Source organism: Grampus griseus (genome assembly GCF_964374135.1).
Source record: "Grampus griseus genome assembly, chromosome: 3".
Classification (NCBI taxonomy): domain Eukaryota; kingdom Metazoa; phylum Chordata; class Mammalia; order Artiodactyla; family Delphinidae; genus Grampus; species Grampus griseus.
In genome coordinates this window covers 21,930,444-21,953,408 of record NC_139019.1, presented here as the reverse complement: position 1 = coordinate 21,953,408, position 22,965 = coordinate 21,930,444, and the positions used below count along the sequence as shown (strand labels likewise).

General features: G+C 32.5%; 1 protein-coding gene across 1 annotated transcript in view; it reads left to right on the top strand.

Annotated features, from left to right (window-relative positions):
- CDH9 (cadherin 9) overlaps positions 1-22,965 on the top strand; it is a gene marked incomplete at both ends in the record, with an annotated part of 79,056 nt that overhangs the window by 47,652 nt on the left and 8,439 nt on the right. The window contains 5 exons of the mRNA XM_082650979.1: positions 799-966; positions 3,109-3,296; positions 4,224-4,477; positions 21,332-21,468; positions 21,967-22,088. Of these exons, the coding sequence (XP_082507105.1) occupies positions 799-966; positions 3,109-3,296; positions 4,224-4,477; positions 21,332-21,468; positions 21,967-22,088 (869 nt within the window). The remainder of the gene's footprint in view (positions 1-798; positions 967-3,108; positions 3,297-4,223; positions 4,478-21,331; positions 21,469-21,966; positions 22,089-22,965) is intronic.

Here is a 22,965-nt window from a genome sequence, read left to right as displayed (position 1 = left end):
GCACATTTATAGATTTTCTATATTTAAAAAGCTATTAAGTATCATGTTTTTATTTATTCCTTATATTGATAGTTATTCCATGGATACAGAAGCAGAATTCCTATTATTTAAAAAGATTTGAATCCTTAGCCCTTTAGACTAGTATTTATTTAAATCACCTAGAGTTTTTTGTGTTTTTTTTTTGTTTGTTTGTTTTTTACCGTACACGGGCCTCTCACTGTCGTGGCCTCTCCCGTTGCGGAGCACAGGCTCCGGACGCACAGGCTCAGCGGCCATGGCTCACTGGCTCAGCCGCTCCGCGGCATGTGGGATCTTCCTGGACCGGGGCACGAACCCGTGTCCCCTGCATCGGCAGGCGGACTCTCAACCACTGCGCCACCAGGGAAGCCCTAGACTAGTATTTATTGAGTTTAAATTTATTACATTAAATACAAAATTTCACAGGGATTCAACACATTACATGTCTTAGGAAATACTCAAAACCAAAAACAATGTGACAATCATCAAAATTAAGCTTATTCATCTAAAGACTTCTGACTAAAGTTAGCTTTTCTAGCCAAAAGGATAATTAAATTGATCTAGCAAAAATTTTTTCCTGAACAACAGCCCATGGAAGAATTTTTTTCTGTTCCGTGAATTATGTTAAATTGGTTACGTATGGATTGAAAGACTTATCTAGGTACACTGACATCTTATCATCTGTTTGTTCTGATTAATGTCTGTAAAATGGATCTTGCATGGCTTAATTTTAAAACACAATGATTGAACTGCAAAATATTTGTCTATTTTTTCCAAAAGGCATAATAAAAACTGCATTACCAGACATGAGCAGAGAAAATAGAGAGCAGTACCAAGTGGTTATACAAGCCAAAGACATGGGTGGCCAGATGGGAGGCCTTTCTGGAACCACCACAGTGAACATCACTCTGACAGACGTCAACAACAATCCTCCTCGATTTCCCCAGAGTAAGAGAGGTTTCAGTGATACCATGTGGAAAGTTTCTCAAACACACTATGAACAGTTTAATACTTTTACTAGTAGTTTCACTACTAGTTTATGGATAAAGATGAATCCACAACCCCTCCTCCCACAGAATATCACAATTTCCCACAAATTTATTAACAGTGACTAGGATCATTTCATCATTGAGTAGGTAATGGAGAAAACAAGGAAATGAGGTTCTTTTTGGCAACTTTAATTATCTTCTTCTACCTTTTGAAGAGTTATAAAATTTTCCGGACTACCTTTCCCAACATTTCCTATGATCATCTAGTTCTTTTTCTCATCTATTTCCTGGTTATGAGTGTGGACTCTCAAGTTTGACCACCAGGCTGCAAATCCCTGTCTATCACTTGTCTTGCCTCAGTTCTCTTGTTTGTATGTAAGAATTATAATCCCTTATTTAATCAATTCTAAAACACAGGTTTGTTGATGTTTTAACATCTCTGAAATCAGATACTATATTAAAATCAATGCAAGTTAGTTTAATTAGCCACATTTTTCTTTCTTATTGGCCCATAATCTCATGAAATAACTTGGTTGTGATGGCACCTGAGATATGTTAGAGTTTTCTGGTATCTGTTACCTACCTACCTGTGATGATTAAATCAGTTAATAGCCTTTCAGTTGTCACGATTTCTATGTTAAACCATGGATTCTTTGCAAGCCATGAGGTCCTACAAAAACAGACTAATTCTCTGCTGAAAATATTTCTATGTTGCAGCAAATAAAATTATAAGAAGTCCTATCTTGAAATGTTCTGTTAAGGGCCCTGAAATTTCAATTTATAACATTGATTCCAATACAGTAAAGCATTTTTTTCAAGCTAATCAAATTTGAAGTACTTGATGATACAGCTCTAGATGGTGGACATGTACAAATGACAAATATTAAAAAATAAACTTTGCTGAGAATATAAATAATAAGACTAATTAACATAAATCTAAACTTTGCATTCAGGTTCCTTAAACATAAACTGAAAAAGTATGATGTGATGAATTCTCAAATGACTTGCCACTCTATAATTTTATGATCTATTATAATCTCAGCAGAAGGTTTGGAACTCTAATAGTAATAGTAAAAATGTTCTTGAACTAAGAACTGGGCTAAGCATGTTAAAGACGTCATTTCATGGAATCTTCATAACAAACCTATGAGTTAATAGCTATCATCATCTCTATTTTATAGATGTGTAAATTAAGGGTTAGAGAATTTAACTAACTTGCCTAGTGATGAAAATTCAAATCCAGGGCAGTTGGATTTAGAAGTCCCTCTTCTTAACCACCAAGCAAATTGGAAAGAGAACAGACTTTGAAGTCAGGGAGACTTAGTTTTGCCTTCTGCTTTTCCCAGCTTTAAAGGATGATTTCCTTGAGCCTTATCTGAGGATAATACACCTGCCTTCATTCTATAAGGACTAATGTTAGAATTAAATAAACTAACATAGAGGGCCTTTGGCCTTATATAGATTTCAACATACATTAAAATGTTTAAAAACATTTCTAACTTTCATTAACATTTTTTGTGATATTTTCCTATTATCTCTTAAATAAATTCTCACAAACTAAAATGTTTTCATGAACAGGACAATGTAATGGCTGAAACTGCAGGAGACAGAAACATTCATATCCCACTTAAAGACATTAACAAGCAAAAAAAGAAAGAAAGAACGAACTTGCTGTGTGTGGATTTCTTTTTTTCTATCCCTGAGTTAGAATATAAGAATAATGCATGTTCTAAATCATTTAGTATAAGTAAAGATGTGTAATGACAATGTTGAATGCTTCAGATAAGCAGTAAATAATTGTTGTCCTTGCCCTCTTAAGTCAAAAGTTCTGGATTCTAATATCAGGACTACCATCTATTATCTAAATAACCTTGAGACATTCACTTAATTTTTCTGGAACATATATTTCTCATTTACAAAATGAGAGTACTCTGCCTTTATAAATTGTTTTTCTAACTTAATAAATCTATAATTTTTGATGGCTTACAATTCAATATGATGAAAAACTCGAATTTGAAATTAATTTATTTAAGTAAAAAAGGCAGAGGAAATGAAAGATTTTTGTTATCTAAAGATGAAACAGCTTTGATTTAATTTTCAGGTACGTATCAATTTTATTCTCCTGAGTCTGTACCTCTTGGAACTCATCTTGGAAGGATAAAAGCCAATGACCCTGATGTGGGGGAAAATGCTGAGATGGAATACAGCATTGCTGAAGGAGACGGAGCAGACGTGTTTGATGTCATCACTGACAAGGATACACAGGAAGGGATTATAACTGTCAAACAGGTTTCTTCTTGCTGTCTTCATTTCCTCATTGAGTGCTTTATAGTTTATTTTTGTTTTCAAGGAAGAAAAGCCTAGAATTTATTTTTCCCATCCTTTACATGCTTCTATCCTTCATATAAGTGGGAATAGTTGCGATTTCACTTCAAATAAGTTAAGCATCTTTATCATTGACACTTAAAAACTGATATAAAACCTCAACAGCTTGTGCTTATAGTAGACAACAGTCAAACAAGTTTTAGATACTCTCAAAAGTCTTTGTTTTATATTTCTCCATGGTATTATTTCATTCACTGTTTAAAATATTTAAATTGTTAAGTGTGATGGTTTATTAAAATAGATGAAGCCTGAAGATGCTTGATTTTTAAAGCAGTGGAGGAGAACATTATAAAGTGTTACACAGAATAATCAAGCTAAATACTGATTACTTTATATCACCCTAATTTCCCTGCTTTCATTCACATCTTTTTTTCCACAGTGGTCAGATTAATAATTTTTTTTCTTTTTAAAACAGTTTTAGAACTGTAGGACTTAAGGAAGCAACTTATGTGAATGGTTTGTTAAATCTCAATTTTATGTTTCTGCTGATTTAAAATTTTTATAACTTTAATAATAATAATATAGTAATAAATAGCCTATGTATTTACTAGATAATACTTCATTTACCTATGACTACCAAAATGTAAAATGCATTACTAAGTGTGAATCAATCTTAATGTGTATACTATTATATTGAATTACTCCTTATAAATGTGTAAGGCAAAAAAAATTTCCTAATTTATTTGTTATACCCATGAAGCAATAATTGGGAAAGTTATTTAACCAGAATTACTGGGACTATTAAGAGAGGTGGTTATTAAATTTTGAAATTGTCTTCCATTTTTATGTCTGCTATATTATACTAATTTTTCTTATTTTATTTAACTTCAGAATTTAGATTATGAAAACAAAATGCTGTACACTTTAAAAGTGGATGCAAGTAACACTCACCCTGATCCACGATTCCTGTACCTGGGACCTTTCAAAGACACAGCTGTGGTCAAAATATCTGTGGAAGATACGGATGAGCCTCCTGTGTTCAGTAAAATTTTTTACTTGATAGAAGTAGATGAAGATGTAAAGGAAGGCAGCATCATTGGACAGGTTACAGCATATGACCCAGATGCCATGAACAATTTAATAAAGTAAGTATTTTGAGAAAACTTAAGTTTGAAGAAAAATGTAACCTCACTATTTATAAGCTGTGTGAAAAAAAAATGTACCATGTATGATCAAGTACAGTAATACAACCAAACACTTCCATAGCACAGACTTTTAGCTGGGCAGTCTTCTAAGTGCTCTGGATATATTAGTTCATTTGACTCTTATCACATATTACAAGGTAGCTCCTGTTATTATATCTTTTGTAAATGATAAGACTAAGGTACTGAATATTTAAATAACTTGCCAAATAATTAGTCACTGGCAAAGCTGGGTTTGAGGTTCAGGCTGTCTGGCTCCAGTGTCCATGATTCTAATCCCTTAGTTATTGATGTAATTCTTGTCTCATTGCCCTTCTTTGATAAATCATAGTTCAAATAATAAGATATCTAAACAAATACATTTGAAAAGAAGTTCTTCTAGAAAAGCTTAAGAGATACCTTGAAAACTGATGAAAAACGTCTTTTGAAAATAGTCCCTAGGCACATTTTACATCAAAATTCTTGAGAAGCAAAATATCAATTATATTCCATTAATAAAACAGAGAATTGGTAAAATGAGTGATATTTGAGAACAGTAAAACTATTAAAAATTGGTATAGTATACTGCAGAATAGTGTAATACTTTCCCAAAATTTGAATATTGTATTAACCATTTAAAAGTTTTCAAATATGCCAGAAACTATGCTTAAGGAGAATATAAATATAGTTGTGACATAAATGGATGAATAGGATGGGTGGATGAAGATGGGTAGGTATGTTGATGAAGACAAAAGAGACAGACAAATAATATATTGTCTGTTAATGTGTAGCTAGTAAAATACCTAAAATTATGCTTTGTTTAAAATTTAATTTTTTATCCAACAAGGACCGACTGTATAGCATATGGAACTGTACTAAATATCTTGTAATAACCTGTAATGGAAGGGAATGTAAAAAAATATATATATATATTTATATGTATATATAACTGAATCATTTTGCTGTATACCTAAAACTAACACAATATTGTAGTAAATAAACTATATTTCAATAAATTTTTTGATCAAATTTAATTTTTAATTAAGGAAAATAAATGGTTAAATATTTATTGGGAATGCCCAGATTTCCTGGAATTCATGTCATACCATCACACAGAAAATCAGTGAGCACAATACTGAGTTTATAAGTATTAAATTTAGTTTAAGATGTAATAACTATTCATGTTAATTTACAAAGCAACGTTTGTTGAACTAAATATGCCCTAATTTATATTTAATTTGTTGGTCAATTAATATATTTTTAAAATAAAGAAAGTTTGTGAAATTTTAATCTGTAGTTAGTACTCAGAGTTTAGCTTGAAATATTTGGTTAGTTTTAGGTTAATTAGAATAGAATTGACTTAACTTTCTCTTTTAAATAAATGTTCAGGTTTAAATTATATATTTTGTGTATTGTTATTAATTTAAAAACATGACATAATGATACCAATGCATAAAAGATTATTTTACTGACACTTTTGTATCAGCATACATGAAATGGATTAATTTAAAATTTTCATATTATATAAAACAAAACTCCTAAAATGAAATGAATAAGTAATCTAGTTTTCCAGTGGTCTACACATATGTTCCAGCACTTTTATATCCAAAATGTTTGTTTATTTTTTACTGAAATTGAGTGTGGCCGATTGGTTTTGGCAACTCTTATATGTGCATTTTTTGTGTGTGTTCTTTGCAATATTGCAGTAGAAATAAATAACCACTTATATTAAAAATGGATAAGGGAATGTCCATACCAATAGCTATAAATGCTCAGTAAGTATCTGTTCTTGATAGATTTTGCAATTTTCAAAAAATAGTAGTCAATGTCTTTTCTACTTCAATTGTGGCACCAGATTCATGACATGAGACAAATATTTTGCCTATCCTTTCCTCTATAAAATAATTGTTATCATTTATTGAGCCCTTGCTATGAGCTGGAGACTATCCAAAGAGCTTTACATTTATTAGATCATTTAAACCTCATCACAACATTATAAGGTGAGTATAACTGTTATCACCTACATTTTTTAAAAGTTTTATTTTATATTGGAGCAAAGTTGATTAACAATGTGTTAGTTTCAGTTGCACAGCAAAGTGATTCAGTTAGACATATTTATGTATCTATTATTTTTTCAAATTCTTTTCCCATTTTGGTTATTACAGAACACTCAGCCAAGTTTCCTGTGCTGTACAGTAGGTCCTTATTGATTATCTAATTTTAAATACAGTAGTCAGGCTCACAGCCTTAGAGAACGAACTTATGGTTAAACAGGGGGGAAGGGGGAGGAGGAGGGATAGATTGGCAGTTTGGAATTGACAAGTACACCTACATTTTAAAAACCATAAATTGAGATGCAAAGAGTTCAAGGAACTTTACTAAGGACACTGAACAAATAATTAGCAGACTGAGGTTTAAACTACTGATGATCTGAATGCACAGCCAATATATCTTTAGCAGATATATTTTGCTTTCTTACTGACCAAATTATTAATTAGAGATAATTAATATTGTTTCACATTCATAAACTGCTTTGACCGACCTCAGTGGTACAAAGCAAAGCCTCAAGGACAAAATTATACAAAAAGCAAAATATGGCTTTTGTCCCTGAGAATTTGGTCTAGTTTTTCATCATTTTTTCCATTTCCCACAATAGGCAATTTCTTTTTTTTCCTTCCAGCTTTATTGAGATATAATTGACATATAGCACTGTAAAAGTTTAAGGTGTACAGCATAACGATTTGATGTGCATACATCATGAAATGATTAACGCAATAAGTTTAGTGAGCATCTATCATCTCATATAGATACAAAGTTAAAGAAACAGAATTTTTTTTTCCTTCTGAAGAGAACACTTAGGATTTTCTCTTTAACAACACCTATATATAACATACAGCAGTGTTAATTATATTTATCATGTTGTGTATTATATCAATATCACTAGTACTTACATATAACTGAAAATTTGTACCTTTTGGCTGCCTTCATCCAATTCTCCCTCCACCTAGCCCCACCTCTGGTAACCACAAATATGATCTTTATGAGTTTGTTTTTGAAGTATAATTTTCTTACAACACTATGTTTTTTCCCGTTGAGCAACACAGTAATTCAAAATGTCTATACATTTCAAAATGATCACCACGATAAGTCTAGCTACCATCTGCCACCTTACAAAGGTATTACATAGTTATTAACTATATTCCCCACACTATACATTTCATACCTATGGCTCATTTATTTGCTAAGTAGAAGTTTGTACCTCTTAATCTCCCTCACCTACTTCTTTCCTCCCCTATACCTTCCTCTCTGGAAATTATCTGTTCTCTGTATCTATAACTGTTTCTGTTTTGTTATGTTTGATCATTTGTTTTGCTTTTTACATTTCACATACAAGCAAAATCATACAGTATGTGTCTTTCTCTGTCTGACTTATTTTATTTACTCTAGATCCATCCATGCTGTCACAAATGGCATAATTTCATTCTTTTGATGGCTAAGTAATATTCCATTGTGTATATATGCATATATACCACATCTTCTTTATCCATTCATTTACCACTGGGAACTTAGGTTGCTTCCATATCTTGGATATTGTAAACAATGCTGCAATAAACGTAGGGGTGCATATATCTTTTCTAATGAGTGTTTTCTTTTTCTTTGGATAAATATCCAGGTGGAACTGCTGGATCATATGGTAGTTTGGTTTTAATAGTTTTGATGAATCTCCACACTGTTTCCCACATTGGCTGCGCCAATTTATATTCCCACCAACAGTGCATGAGAGTTCCCTTTTGTACACATCCTGTCAACCTTTGTTGTTTGTTGTTTTTTGACAATAGCATTATGACAGTTGCGAGGTGATATCTCACTGTGGTTTTGATTTGCATTTCCCTGATGATGAGTGATGTTGAGCATCTTTTCATGTGCCTGTTCACCATCTACATGTCTTTGAAAACACGTCTATTCAGAACCTCTGCCCATCTTTTAAACAGGTTGTTTGGTTTTTGTATATTTTGGCTATTAACCACTTATTGGATCTATTTTGGCTATTAACCACTTACTGGATCTATCATTTGCAGATATCTTCTTCCATTCAGTAGGCAGCCATTTCATTTTGTTGATTGTTTCTTTCACTGGTCAAAAACTTTTTAGTTTGATTAAGTCCCATTTATTTATTTTTGCTTTTGTTTCCCTTGCTTGAGTAGATATATCCAAAAAATATTACTAAGACCAATGTCAAAGAGCTTATTGCCCATGTTTTCTTTTAGAACTTTTATGGTTGCAGTTCTTACATTTAAGTCTTTAATCCATTTTGAATTTATTTTTATGCATGGTGTGTAAAAGTAGTCCAGTTTGATTCTTCTAAATGTATCCATCCAGTTTTCCCACAACCACTCATTGAAGAGACTATCTTTTCTCCATTGTATATTTTTGCCTCCTTTGTGGTAGATTGCCCATGTAAGTGCAGGTTCACTTCTGGGCTCTCTATTCTGTTTCAATGATTTATGTGCCTGTTTTTGTACGAGTACCATACTGTTTTGATTGCTGTAGCTTTGTAGTATAGTTTGAAATCAGAGCTCATGATACCTCCAGCTTTGTTCTTCTTTCTCAAGATTGTTTTGGCTATTCAGGGTCTTTCATGTTTCATACAAATTTTAGAATATTTCTTCTAGCTCTGTGAGAAATCACTTTGGTATTTTGATAGAGATTGTATTGATTCTGTAGGTTGCCTTAGGGAATATGGATATTTTATATACATTATACACAGAACTGATTCTTATAATCCATGAACATGGTATATCTTTCCATCTGTTTGTGTATTCTTCAATTTCTTTCATCAGTGTTGCATAGTTTAGCAAGTACAGGTCCTTAACCTCTTTAGATTTATTCCTACGTATTTTATTCTTTTTGATGTGATTGTAAATGGTATTGTCTTCTTAATTTCTCTTTCTGATAGTTCATTTTTAGTGTCTAGAAATACAACAGATTTCTGTATATTATCAATAATTTTGTATCTTCCAACTTTACCAAATTATTGATGAGTTCTAGTATTTTTTTGGTGGCATCTTTAGGATTTTCTAAGTGTAGTATCATGTCATCTGCAAACAGTGACAGTTTTTATTCTTCCTTTCTAATCTGGATGACTTTTATTTCTTTTTCTTGTCTGACTGCTGTGGCTAGGACTTCCAAAACTATGTTGAATAAAAGTGGTGAAAGTGTGTATCCAGGTCTTGTTACTGATTTTAGAGAAACTCTTTCAGCTTTTCAACACTGAGTATGATTTTAGCTGTGGGCTTGTAATATATGGCCTTCTTTATGTTGAGGTATAGTCCATCTACACCCACTTTGTGGAGAGTTTTTTTCTTATATAAATGAATGTTGAATTTTGTCAAAAGCTTTTTCTGCATCTATTGAAAGATCATATGATTTTTATTCTTCAATTTGTTAATGTGGTATATCACATTGATTTGCAAATACTGAACCATCCTTTCTTCCCTGGGATAAACCCCATTTGATCATGGGGTATGAACCTTTTAATGTATTGTTGAATTCATTTTGCTATCATTTTGTTATGGATTCTTGCATCTTTGTTCATCAGTGGTATAGGCTTGTAATTTTTTTGTGTTATCTTCATCTGGTTTTGGTATCAGGATGATGCTGACCTCTTATCCTTTTAATTTTTTGGAATATAGTTTGAGAGGTTGGTGTTAACTCTTCTATAAATGTTTGGTAGCATTCATCTGAGAAAATATCTGGTCCTGGATTTTTGTTTGTTGGGATTTTTTTTTAAATTACTGATTCAATTTTATTACTGGTAATAAAATAATAATTTTCTATTTCTTCCTGGTTCAATCTTGGGAGGTTGCACATTTCTAAGAATTTGTCCATTTCTTCTAGGTTGTCCATTTTCTTGGTGTATAATTGTTCATAATAATCTCTTATGATCCTTTGTATTTCTGTGATGTAGGTTGTAACTTCTCTTTTTTCATTTCTGATTTTGTTAATTTGGGCCCTCTCTCTTTCTTCTTAAAGTGTCTGGCTAAAAGTTTATCAATTTTGTTTATCTTTACCAAGAACCAGCTCCTAGTTTTATTGATCTTTCCTATTGTGGTTTTTTTTTTTTTTTTTTTTTTGGTCTCTATTTCATTTATTTCTGCTCTTATCTTTATAACTGCTTTCCTTCTACTAACTTTGGATTTTATTTTTTCTTCTTTTCCTAGTTCCTTTAGATGTAAAGTTAGGTTGTTTCTTTGAGGTTTTTCTTGTTTCCTGAGATAGGCTTTTCTTGCTATAAACCTCCCTCTTAGATCTGTTTTTGCTGTATCCCAAAGGTTTTGGGTCGTTATGTTTTTTTCACTTAGTCCATTTACATTTAAAGTAATTGCTGAGAGGTAAGTACCTACTGCCATTTTGTTCATTGTTTAGGGGTGGTTTTATAGTTCTTTTTTGTTCCTATCTTCTTCGTTTTCTCTTCTCCCTTTTGATTTGATGGCTGCCTTTAGTGTTTTGCTTGGATTCCTTTCCATTTGCATGTATGTATCCGCTATAGATGCTTGAGTGGTATCAGGATGATGCTGGCCTCTTGGTATGAGTTCGCAATTATTCATTCTTCTTTAAATTTTTGGAATAATTTGAGAAGGATAGGTAATAACTCTTCTATAAATGTTCGATAGAATTCATCTGTGAAGACATCTGGTCCTGAACTTTTGTTTGTTGAGAGTTACCGTGAGGTTGTTACCATGAGGTTTATATATAGCCATCCATATATATATGATTATTTTAAGTTTCAGATCTCTTAAACTCAAACTTTAACAACCCTGCATTTTTTACTCCCCAGCCCCACTCCACATTTACTGTTTTGACATCATATTTTACATCTTTTTGTTTTGTGTATCCCTTAGTTATTTATTATATATATATAGATGATTTTACCGCTTTGGTCTTTTAACCTTCCTACTAGCTTCATACATCGTTGATTTACCACCTTTACTGTATACTTATCTTTACAAAAGAGATTTTTCCTTTTGTAATTTTCTATTTCTAGTTCTGCTTTTCTTTTCTACTCAGAGAAATCCTTTTTCTTTAAATTTGGTTTGGTGGTGCTGAACTCTTTAGATTTGGCTTGTCTGTAAAACTTTTGATATCTCCATCAAATCTGAATGAAACCTTGCCCGGGAGAGTATTATTGCTTGTAGGTTTTACCCTTTTCATCACTTTAAATATACTGTGTCACTCCCTTCTGGCCTGTATAGTAACTGCTGAAAAGCTGACTGATAGCCTCATGGGAATTCCCTTGTACATAATTTGTGGCTTTTTCCTTGCTGCTTTTAATATTCTCTCTTTATCTTTAATTTTTGTAATTTAGTTATAATGTATCTTGGTGTGGTCCTCTTTGGGTTGATCCTGTTTTGGACTCTGCTTCTTGGCCTGAATGCCTGTTCCCTTTCTCAGGTTAGGGAAGTTTTCTGCTGTAATGTCTTCAAATATGTTCTCTGCCCCTTTCTCTCTCTTCTCCTTCTGGACCTCAAAATGTGAATCTTAGTATGCTTAATGTTGTACTAGAGGTCTCTTAAGTTGTCCTCCTTTATTTTTATTATTTTTTTTCTTTTTGTTGTTCAGCTTCAGTGATTTCCACTACTCTGTCTTCTTCCAGCTTGCTGATGTGTTCTACTGTATCATCTAATCTGTTGATTCATTCTGGTCTATTTTTTATTTCAGTTATTGTATTCCACATGTATTTTGGTTCTTCTTTATATTTTCTTAACTCTTTGTTAAAATCTTCTAACTTGTCACTTTGTTCATCCAATCTTCTCCCAAGTTCTTTGAACATTTTTATGATCATTACCTTGAACTCTTTATTGTGTTGATTGTTTCTCTCCACTTCACTTACTCCTTCTTGTGGGGTATTATCTTGTTCCTTCATTTGGAACATATTGCTCTGTCACCTCATTTTGCCTAATCTGCTGTTTTTATTTCTATGTATTTGGTAGGTTGGTTACATTTCCTGACCCTGGAAGTGACCTTTTGTAGTAGATATCCCATGTGCTCCAGCAGTGCACTCCCCTCTAGTCACCAGAGCTATATCCTCTAGGGGTGCCCTCATGTGGCCTGCATGGTTCTTCTGTTGAGGCAGATTGAGTATTGCAGATGGTCTGGTAGGAGTGGCTGGCCCCAGGTCTAGTTGGTTACCAGGCTCTGCCTTGTGTGGAGGCTGCAGGCTGCTGGGTCTCAAGGGGCAGGGTGACATGGTAGCTGGCTCTGGGGCCCCAGATATCCTGGGGCTATTACTGGCCCACAGGTGGGCAGAGCTGGTGACTGGGGTGATTGTGGGGCCAGGGATCCTGAATTTCATGTCAGCCTGTTGTTGGACAGGGCGAGGTCCCAGGGGATCCCTGGACTGGTGTCTGCCCACAAGTGGGTGATGTTGGGTACTGTGGCTAGTTCTGGGCACTAGTGGCAGAGCTGGGTCTTGGAGTCTCTGGTTTCAGGGACCAGGGGCCCCAGAGTTGGTGCCAGCCTTCTGTGGGGTAGGGATGGGGCCCAGGGGGTCCTGGGGCTTGTGCCTGCCCACTGGCTGATGAGGCTGGTCCCAGGGCAAGTACCAGCCCACTGGTGGGTGAAGCATGTTAGTACACCTATTAAAACATCCCCAAAATCGTCCCCCAAAGTTTCCTAATTCCCCTTTGTAATACTTCCCTCCCAAACATCCTGGAACCAAACCCTGTTCCCAGGCAAACAATGAACTACTTTATGGCAATATAGATTAAATTTGATTGGATTTTCTTGACTTTATACAAATGAAATCATACAGTATTTATTCTCTTCTGTCCAACTTCTTTCATTTAGCATAACTATCTTGAGATTTTCCGTATTGTTGTGTACATTAATAGTTTAATTTTCTAATTGCTGAATAGTATTCCAAAGTGTGGAAATACCACAATTTGCTTATCTGTTCATTGCTTATCTGTACTTATTCATTGATATTTTGAGTTGTTTCAAATACTTGGATATTATAATACATTTACACACATTTGTATATAAGTACACATACAAATACTTGTGTATCAGTATTTGTATAGTTACATGCATTCACTTTTCTAGAGTAAATATCTAGGAGGGTTATGACTGGAACATGTGGTGGTTATATGTCTAACTTTTAAAATGGTTATACAATTTTAAATTCCTATCAGCATGTGTGATGGTTCCAATTTCTCTACATCCTCACCAACCCTTGGTACTGTCAACTATTTTAATTTTAGCCATTCTAATAGATGTATAATAATATCTCCATTACCTTTATGGCTAATGATGTTGAGAATTTTTTTCATATGTTTATATGTCACCAATATATGTTTTTTGATGAAGTGTCTATTCAAAATTTGCCTAAATTTTACTGGGTTATGTCTTTGTTATTGATTTGAAGACACACACACACACACACACACAAACACACACAAACACACACAAACACACACACACTGGATACAAGTCCTTTATCAGATATATGATTTGCAAATATATTCTCCCCAAGTCAGTGGATTGTATATCCATTTCCTTAAAGTGACTTTCAAAAAGCAAAAATTCTCAATTTTAGTAAAATCCAGTTTATTAACTTTTAAATTTATGGATGAAGCTTTTAGTGTCTTATATAGGAAGCATCTGCCTAATCTCAAAATTCTCATTCTGTTTTTTTTCATGTAGGAGATTTATTGCTTTTAGTCATATTTATATCTATGATTCATTTTAAGTTAATTTTTATATGGTGTGAGTTATGGATCAAAGGTTTTTTTTCTTTTTTGTATATGGTTAGTTTCCTATATGTTTCCTGCACCATTGGTTGAAAAGACTATACTTTTCACTGAATAAACTTTGTACATTTGTCAAAACTCAATTGTTTATATAAGTATGAAACTAACTCTGGACTGTCTCTTCTATTCCAATTATATATTTATCTATGTTTACAAAAATGGCATACTGTTGTATAGCTTTATTTAAAAAGTCTGTAAATTAGGTAGTATTCATCATTTAACTTTTTTTTTTTTCTACCTGAAGTTGCTTGGTAATTCTAGGCCCTTTACATTTTCATATATCAAGTGCTATAAAAGAGTCTCCTGAAATTTTCATTGGGATTGTGTTGAGTCCATTGATCAATGTTGGCAGAATTGATAATAACTTAATGATATTGAATATATTAATCCATATACAATGTGCATTTCTCCACTCATGGAGGGTTTTTTCAGCCATGTTTTGTGGTTTTATGTCTATATATCAAGAACATATTTTATATTTTTTGTTGCTTTATTGCACTGGCAAGAATGTCCAGGACAATGCTAAATAGAAGTGATAAGAAGAGAAGTCCTTTCCTTCCTCCTTGCCTTAGGAAGAAATTAGTTTTTCATTATTAAGTATGATGCTATTAGTCAATTTCTGCTTTTGTATTTAAAATATGTTCCTTATAGAATCATATAGCTGTGTTTTGCTTTATTGCACAATGTAACATTCTGTTCCTTTTAATTGTGATGTTTAGACCATGTATATTTAATGTGACTATTGATACTATTAGGTCTAATTTATCATCTTGCTATTTGTTTTCTTATTGCTCAATCTTTGTTTCATCTTTCTTATTTTCTGCTTTCTTTGGATTAATACTGTATTTTATTTTGCATTCCTTTTTATTTCCTTTTTTTATGTTATCACTCTTTCATTTCTTTGTTTTTTTTTTTTTTTTTTGCTGGGTATAGAATTTTAGATTGAGGGTAGTTTTTTTTTTTTTTTTACCTAGCTCTATAGTAAAGATTTTTCACTGCCTTTATGTTTATTTTTTCTCTTTGTAACTTAGTTGTTCCCATTTAAATTTTGTCACTGGTTTTAAGCAATTTGATTACAATGTGATTTTCTATAACATGCTTCATATATTTTGTACTTGAAGTTTATTAAGCTTTTTGGATCTGTGAGTTTATGAGTTTTCTCAAACTTGGAAAACTTTTCAACCACTCTTTCTTCAATAATTTTACCCTACCCTCCTCTCTTTTAGATCATTTAATTGTTAGGTGTCTTGAAAGTGCAACACAGCTCACTGGTGCTCTAATTTTTAATCCCCCCACCTTAATTATTTAAAATATTTCCCATTCACCTTCAAGTTTACTATTTTTTTTTCCTGCAATATCTAACCTGCTTTAATTCCATCAGAGTATAATTTTCAACTCACAGACTGTAGTTTCTCCTCTAGAAGTTCTATGGAAGATATATATCTATATCTATCTATCTACCTATATTATTTCCTTAACCTTTCCTCTAGTTAAATATAGAGAATGCATTTTAAATAACTTTTTAAATACCACTGTCAGCTAATTCTGTCAACCGTGTCATTTCTGGGTTAGTTTCAATTGACAGATTTTTCTTTGCAGTCACATTTCCCATTTTTGCTTACCTGTGATTTTTGATTGCCTGACAAGTATTGTGTTTATGCTGTGTTAACTGTGTGATAGCTTTTCATTTCTATAAATACTATTGATCTGTGTTCAGATGTGTGGCTAAGTTACTTGAAACAGCTTAAACCTTTTGGCCCTTGCTTTAGCAGCCCTTTGTCTAGATCTAATTTTGCCCCATAAATCAAGTAAGACAGTTCTGAAATTCTACCAAAGCCCCATGAGTTATGAGTTTTCTACTTTGGCTGATGGGAATTATTTCCAGACACATGCCAGTTCAATTGTGCTCCCTCTGGCCCTTATAATTGGTTACATCTATGGTTTCATTTTATCTGCTCTCATGCATGCTCTGATTAGCACTCAGCTGAAGAGTTGAGCAGGATCCTCTTAATATTCCTGTGGCTCTCTCTCTGTGAAGCTCTATCCTATGAAGTCCTCTGCCCAGCAAATTCTACCCACCTTGGTCTCCCTGGACTCTCAGCATTATCTCCTGAATTCAAGGGATTGACAGGCTCCATCTGGGCTCCCACTTCCTGCATTATTGTTTAGAAACCCTCCCAGGCAGCAGCCAGTTTTGAGGATCACCTTATTTCTTCCTCTTTTCTCAGGAATTACCCTCTCTGTCTCCTGGTATCCAATGCTTCAAAAATAATTGTTTCATATATATTTTTTATTTGGATTTTAGTGGGTTTTGGCAGGGTGTGTGTGTGTGTGTGTGTGTGTGTGTGTGGTAAATCCAGCCCCTGTCATTTTATATTTGAAGAGGACATTCAAAATATCATTTTGAACATGTTTTTGATAATATAATTGTAGCCATTCATTTTAGAAAAAAATGGATTGCATAGGTAATTTTGTAGCAAATAAGACATCTATAATTCTCCCCTCAGTAGATACTCCAGTGCTATTTATTCTACTTCCATCAAGTACTTCATCTTTTAAACAGTTTATCAATCTCCTATTTTTTTAATTAAGTAGAGCTTATATAATATATATGGGTTTATGTATTTTACTAATTGTGAATATTTGCTAATGTCATTACAGTTCTTGATAAACTTCTATTGTATAGATAACATACTATCATGTAGGTAATGCATCACTGATGAAAATTTAGATTGTCTGGAGATATATATCTGACAATTTCCTCATGATACAATTTTAGGAGAAAAATTTCTTGAGCAGAGACTGATAGTAAAACTTGCAACCTTGTTTTATGGTATATAGAAGTGGCTAATACCTTTTTAAGTCCATAGCTCTTCCAAAAATATTTACTTTTTATAGGGTACTCAAGTCTTGAAAAAACAATGAGCAGTAGTTTTACCTGTAAAATCTCAAGAATTATGACAAAGGGAAGAAAAATATTTGGAGAACAAATGAATCTGAAATTATGTTCCTAAAATTATACTGTCAAGTCTGACAAAATATAAGGCCATGCCTGAAAATATAACATTAGACTGACTCCTGTTAGCATAAAAATGTATGCAAAAAAAAAGCTTTAGATATTCAATTATAGTGTGAAAAAACAGCAATAATTCAACAAGGAGACAACATTATAATATTTAACTCTTTCATTTGCTCTGATAGCATTTAGAAGGATGACTGATCCCCAGAGCAGAAATAGGCTATGATAAACATCATGGAACATTTTCCAGGGACAGTTTGGGAAGTAATTCTCACCCACCAGTAAATCTGTTCAACAAACATATTTTCTGAAATACATCTGCCACTTGCAACATAAGATGATGGTTACAATTAGCAGCTGTTGTCAGCTCCACTTCACCTCATTAGTAATCATGGATTTCCTAAGTTATAGGGTTGATTATAGCTTTACAGGTTCTGAAAGAACATGTTGTCTCATTTCACACCAATTTTATGCTCAACATATTTAAAGGTTCAACGAATTTTAGAAGAAATCAGTTCTACCACAGTCAAATAGAGAAGTAAATACAAAACAAGCTTGCTGGTGAGAAATTTAGTTATGTCACCATAAAATGTACATGATTCCACCATAAACTGGAATAAGTGCCTTCATATATACCAGTACTTCTTTAATATTTGCTTGATTTTATTAGAGTAAAATAATAGTAATTTTAAAATCATGTCAATAATATTTGGAAAAAAATAAAGGTTTGAACTATTTGTTGAAGCAGTATAGCCATTCTCAAGGAAGGTTTCATAGTTTGTAGCTAGAAAACACATTTCTGGAAAGCAGTACCTGGAAAGGAATGAGCAAACTCATAGCCTAATTATATTGACTTAGTGGAAGATGTACCTGGAATTCAGGAAAGGAAAAGGAATACTATCTTTGATGTATTCCTACATATTACTGATTTGTTCTGGTGTAATTTAATTTACATGTTTTTTTGTAGTAGGTGAAAATATAGGGATCTGCTATGTGTTTAATTCTTAATTGTAGAGCTTAAAAAACAAACAAACTAGAACCAGAGTTCAGCTTCCACAGTGTCAGCTCACTTGTGATCTTTTTATCTTGTTATTTTTGCTGCCTATGTGATTGGCTCCTGTTTCTGCAAAACATATTCATTCAAAAAATTATGTCAATGATCTTTTTTAAAACTTATTGCTATAAATTCAATATAATGAGATCAATAAAGTATTGTTTTAATAAGCCATCTGCTGGGATATAGAGACAGTTTTGTCTCGCGTTATGTGTTCAACAGGCTCTTTTTGGTCATTTGTTGTAATCCAGTGTACTTATTATTAATAGGTAAACCAGAACATCCTATTCTGTGTTGAAAATAGAGCACTGGCTGATAAATAAATGAAAATTATCTCTGGGCTTTGAAAAACTGCAAGACATCATTTGAAGTGGGGCAAATTTATAAATACAGATCTGGAAGTTTGCAGTGTTAATGTTAAAGTGAACTATTTAAAAATCATCAAAGTGACTCTCCTTCATGAATTATTAACTTGAAAACAGTGCTTTTCAAGGTTGAACCTAAGAGTAGGGCAGCCAGAAACACAGACCTATTTTGATCCCACATAAGCTCAAAGTGAGCCAAAGCTAGATTTGTATAATGTTAGAATTGTTAACTATTCCTCAATCATAGAAATCTCCATGCTAATCTCTAGGGCATGTAGAAATGGGTAAAAAGCGATTTTTAATTTACTTCTGATCTTTGATGCAAGTGATAGGAAGGAATCCAAGATCTATTCAGCGATAAGCAGATAATGGTTAACGACTGACCTTTCCAATAATGGAGATAAATATATACAGGTGAATATTATGAATTGAGATTCATTCAACACATAGATGTGGTTATGTGGTTATGCTCTTTTATTTGCTTTCTTTGTGTTCCTTTTAGGATTGTTTGTATTCATAAGCAGAATTTGGTGTAAGTACTTCAGGAAAAAAAACCCATTTTTAAATGTTCCAATGTTTAATATTTAAATGTTCCAATGTTTCTCAGGCCACATTAGGAACTAAATTGTAGGAGGATTGAAACGTAGACATAGGAAACACTCTATTATCTTTTGTCTTAGCACTATTTAAGCAATAAAAATTAAAAAGAAAATTTCATATGACTTTTATTCTTGATCTTAGTACATCAATGAGTATTTTAAAAAATAAGAACTTTCTCAGATCCTTGTCTGACAATGAATGCTTAGTAAAAACTCAACATAACTTTTGCTTCTAGGAAATATATACACTACTATGCATTTTTATATAATTATTTTTATATTTAGGTTTAAAATTTTTCTCTATTTACTTAGGATTTCCCACCCCAGAAGGATAGTTAATCTTGGGCAGCGACCATATGTCACATGAGTTTTTTTTTCTAAATCCCCAAATTCTTTTTATAGCAACCATGTAGAAAAATTACAATCATAATTATTGCAAAAATAAGGGAATACTACCATTTCCACGTAGCTCTATTGTACACTGCACAACACTTCCAAAGGATAACAAGGTGAATGTCCTGGTTTCTTATTTTGGGAGTGAGGTACAGGAAGAAATCTGAGACCAACTATGCTAAGATTTTAGCTATTTTATCTTTGAGATGAAATCTAATATATATATACATGTAATATGTATATTTTCCACATGCCCAAATACTCACTTTGAAGCAGTATTTTTGAGTTTGAAACAATAATTTTACAAAATTTAGCAGAAAGTAAATTAGGTAAGCACCATCATATACTATATTACGTTGTTAAAATTTTTGAAATCTGAGTTTACTAACGGATCCCTTAAGTTAAGCACAGTCCTTATAATAATGGACTAAGTCACATGTTCTTTATTAAAATAACCCAAAGAAATCATCGAATTTAGATAAATGTACTTTTATCCAATATTTTAAAAATTGCCAATGTTTCACAATGTTTAGAAACCTAAATGTCTATTTTTTGTGAAAGTCAGTGCCTGATAGTGGATATATTATGGATTTATAATGGGAGTTGTTAATTCCCTAATTCACCAGATTAAAAGGGAGTTCATTTGCTAAGTGTCTTTAATAGAAACCTAGAAAAATGAGGATGCCACCAGATGCTGATTAGTGTGTTAGTTCTCTTGTCATTGTTGCTCCTTTGGCTGTCCTTATTCTAACCAGTTTATCCCATGGTCTTAACCTTGCTATACAAAGCCTTATCTATGGACTTTACAACATGGGATTCACCTAAGAGTTTTTAGGAATGCAGAATAACAGTTCCCACACTAGACTTACTGAATCAGAATCTGTTTTTACCAAGATCCCCATGTGACTCATATGAACATTAATGTTTGAGACACAATTAGATTCCTACATGGCTCAATTAAACACTCAGCAGCAGAAATCTCAAACATGCAAAAATGGTAGCTAGTACATCTGTGGTTCTTTGTCATTTCAGTTTTTATTTGGAAAAGGCTAAAGGGAGAGATTGGAGGAAGACCTTTGCTTCAGCTGAAATGATCTTTGAATAGAGAACCATTCAAGAGCCATGTATTTTACAACAGCCTCTGCATATTCACTTATTAAGGACTCTGTGGACATATGTTTTTATGTGTTATTTTCAACATAATTTCAATTTATCCAATGCAATTGACTCTATCAACTTTAATATGACTTTAATATGTCTCAAGCACTGCAATAGGTCTATGATAGGATAAATTAATCAAGTGACAATTAAAAACTCACTTAAAAGCTGCCACAAGGATTCATGAGTATAACTAAGGACTCTGAAGTACACATATCATAGAATAGTAATAATGAAAACAGCCAACTACATCAAATTATCTAAATGACAATTACATTAAATAAAAATTCAAGAAAATTATCGGTATTTTACTTGTCATATTTATCAGACCATCATGTGAACTGCCTATAATTTTAAGAAATGGTAGATGAATTAATAATTTTAAAACAATGCCTGGAATTATGAGTCTCTTTTCTGCTAGATACTCTGTTGATCGGCATTCGGATATGGACCGGATTTTCAGTATTCACTCAGAAAATGGTTCTATTTTCACTTTGAAGCCTCTTGACCGGGAGTCAACCCCTTGGCATAACATCACCATTACAGCCACAGAGATAAGTAAGTTGGAAATACATCCACCTGAACACATTATTTTTCACCAAAATAGTAAAATAATAGCATTAACTAGACTCTTTTACTTGAGTGGAATGAATTTCCACTCTTGCTGAATTAATTCTCTCAGCAAGAGCTGAGAGAAATGATTTAGAATGTGTTGGATTTTTAAATTATTTTAATGATTATCAAATATTCATTTTATTTTAAACTTGATTTTCTTTTACATCTCACTGTAGGATAAAAATATAATCTAACCTTATAAAAATAATTAATCAGTCTAAGAAAATTATCTCTTACAAATAATATTCACTCTCAATTATATTCTCCTCTTTCTGTCATGCTCTTCATCTGAACCGTGTAAGAAAGCTGAGATATCCATCAGCAATTCAATCAAGAAGTGAACACCCCAGAAATGATCTGTTGCTAAGTTACAAACGGGGCAAGCAATATCACTACTACTCTGTAAATGAGACTGAAATCTTACACATGTTCTCATTGCAGATAACTCAAAACAAAGTAGCCGCATTCCTGTTTTCATCAGAATTCTGGATATAAATGACCATGCTCCAGAGCTTGCCATGTACTATGAAACATTTGTCTGTGAAAATGCAAAACCTGGGCAGGTAAGTTATTATAAACTTAAAAAAAAATTTTCTCTTCACAAAGGCAGATGACACTACATTAATTTACTTGCACATTTTTTTTCATGCAAACTATTGTCAGTCTTCCTCGTCACTTGTTTATCTCTCCTTACCAAAAAAATCACAATAATCTTAAAAAGATGATTTTTTAAATATTTTATAATCTATGATATAATAGGAAAAATTATAATATATGCTTTAATTTATAGACTAGGTACATAATGAATATCACATATATAAAAATTTCCTACCTGGATTCATAATCATACTGATACTGAGCTATAATCATAAATAGAATGAACATACATTATTAAATAAAACATGAAGTATGAAAATAAAATTGTGTTAATATAAAGGAAATCATAATAATTGTCTTGTTGATTACATTTTGCTACTTTGAGTTGCTCAATCAGGACATTTTGGTTTGAGACAAGTTATATTTTGTTTCTGATTTTTTGACTTTAATATTAGTGAGATAAAAAAGAGTGTACAAGAGTTAAAAAGTCCTCATATAAAGTAATATTTCAGGTATCTCTAAAGTAATTTTAAGAAAATGCAGAATATGTTCATTTTTTACACTACTACAGTATTTTACAAATACAAATACTGTATTTTACAAATACAAACTACATAAATGTTATTGAAAGAAATTTTAACGAGTTATTTAGATATTTCCTTGAGGAAAAAGTAGGTAGATGGTAAGAATCATATATAATTCTATCATGTTCTTTTAATATAGAAAATAAAGTGAAATATAGTCTTTCTTCTATTCCAGTAGAGATTATAATGAACTGAATATTTCTGCCCCCTCAGAATTCATATGTTGAAGCCCTATCCCCCAGTGTGGCTGTATCATCTG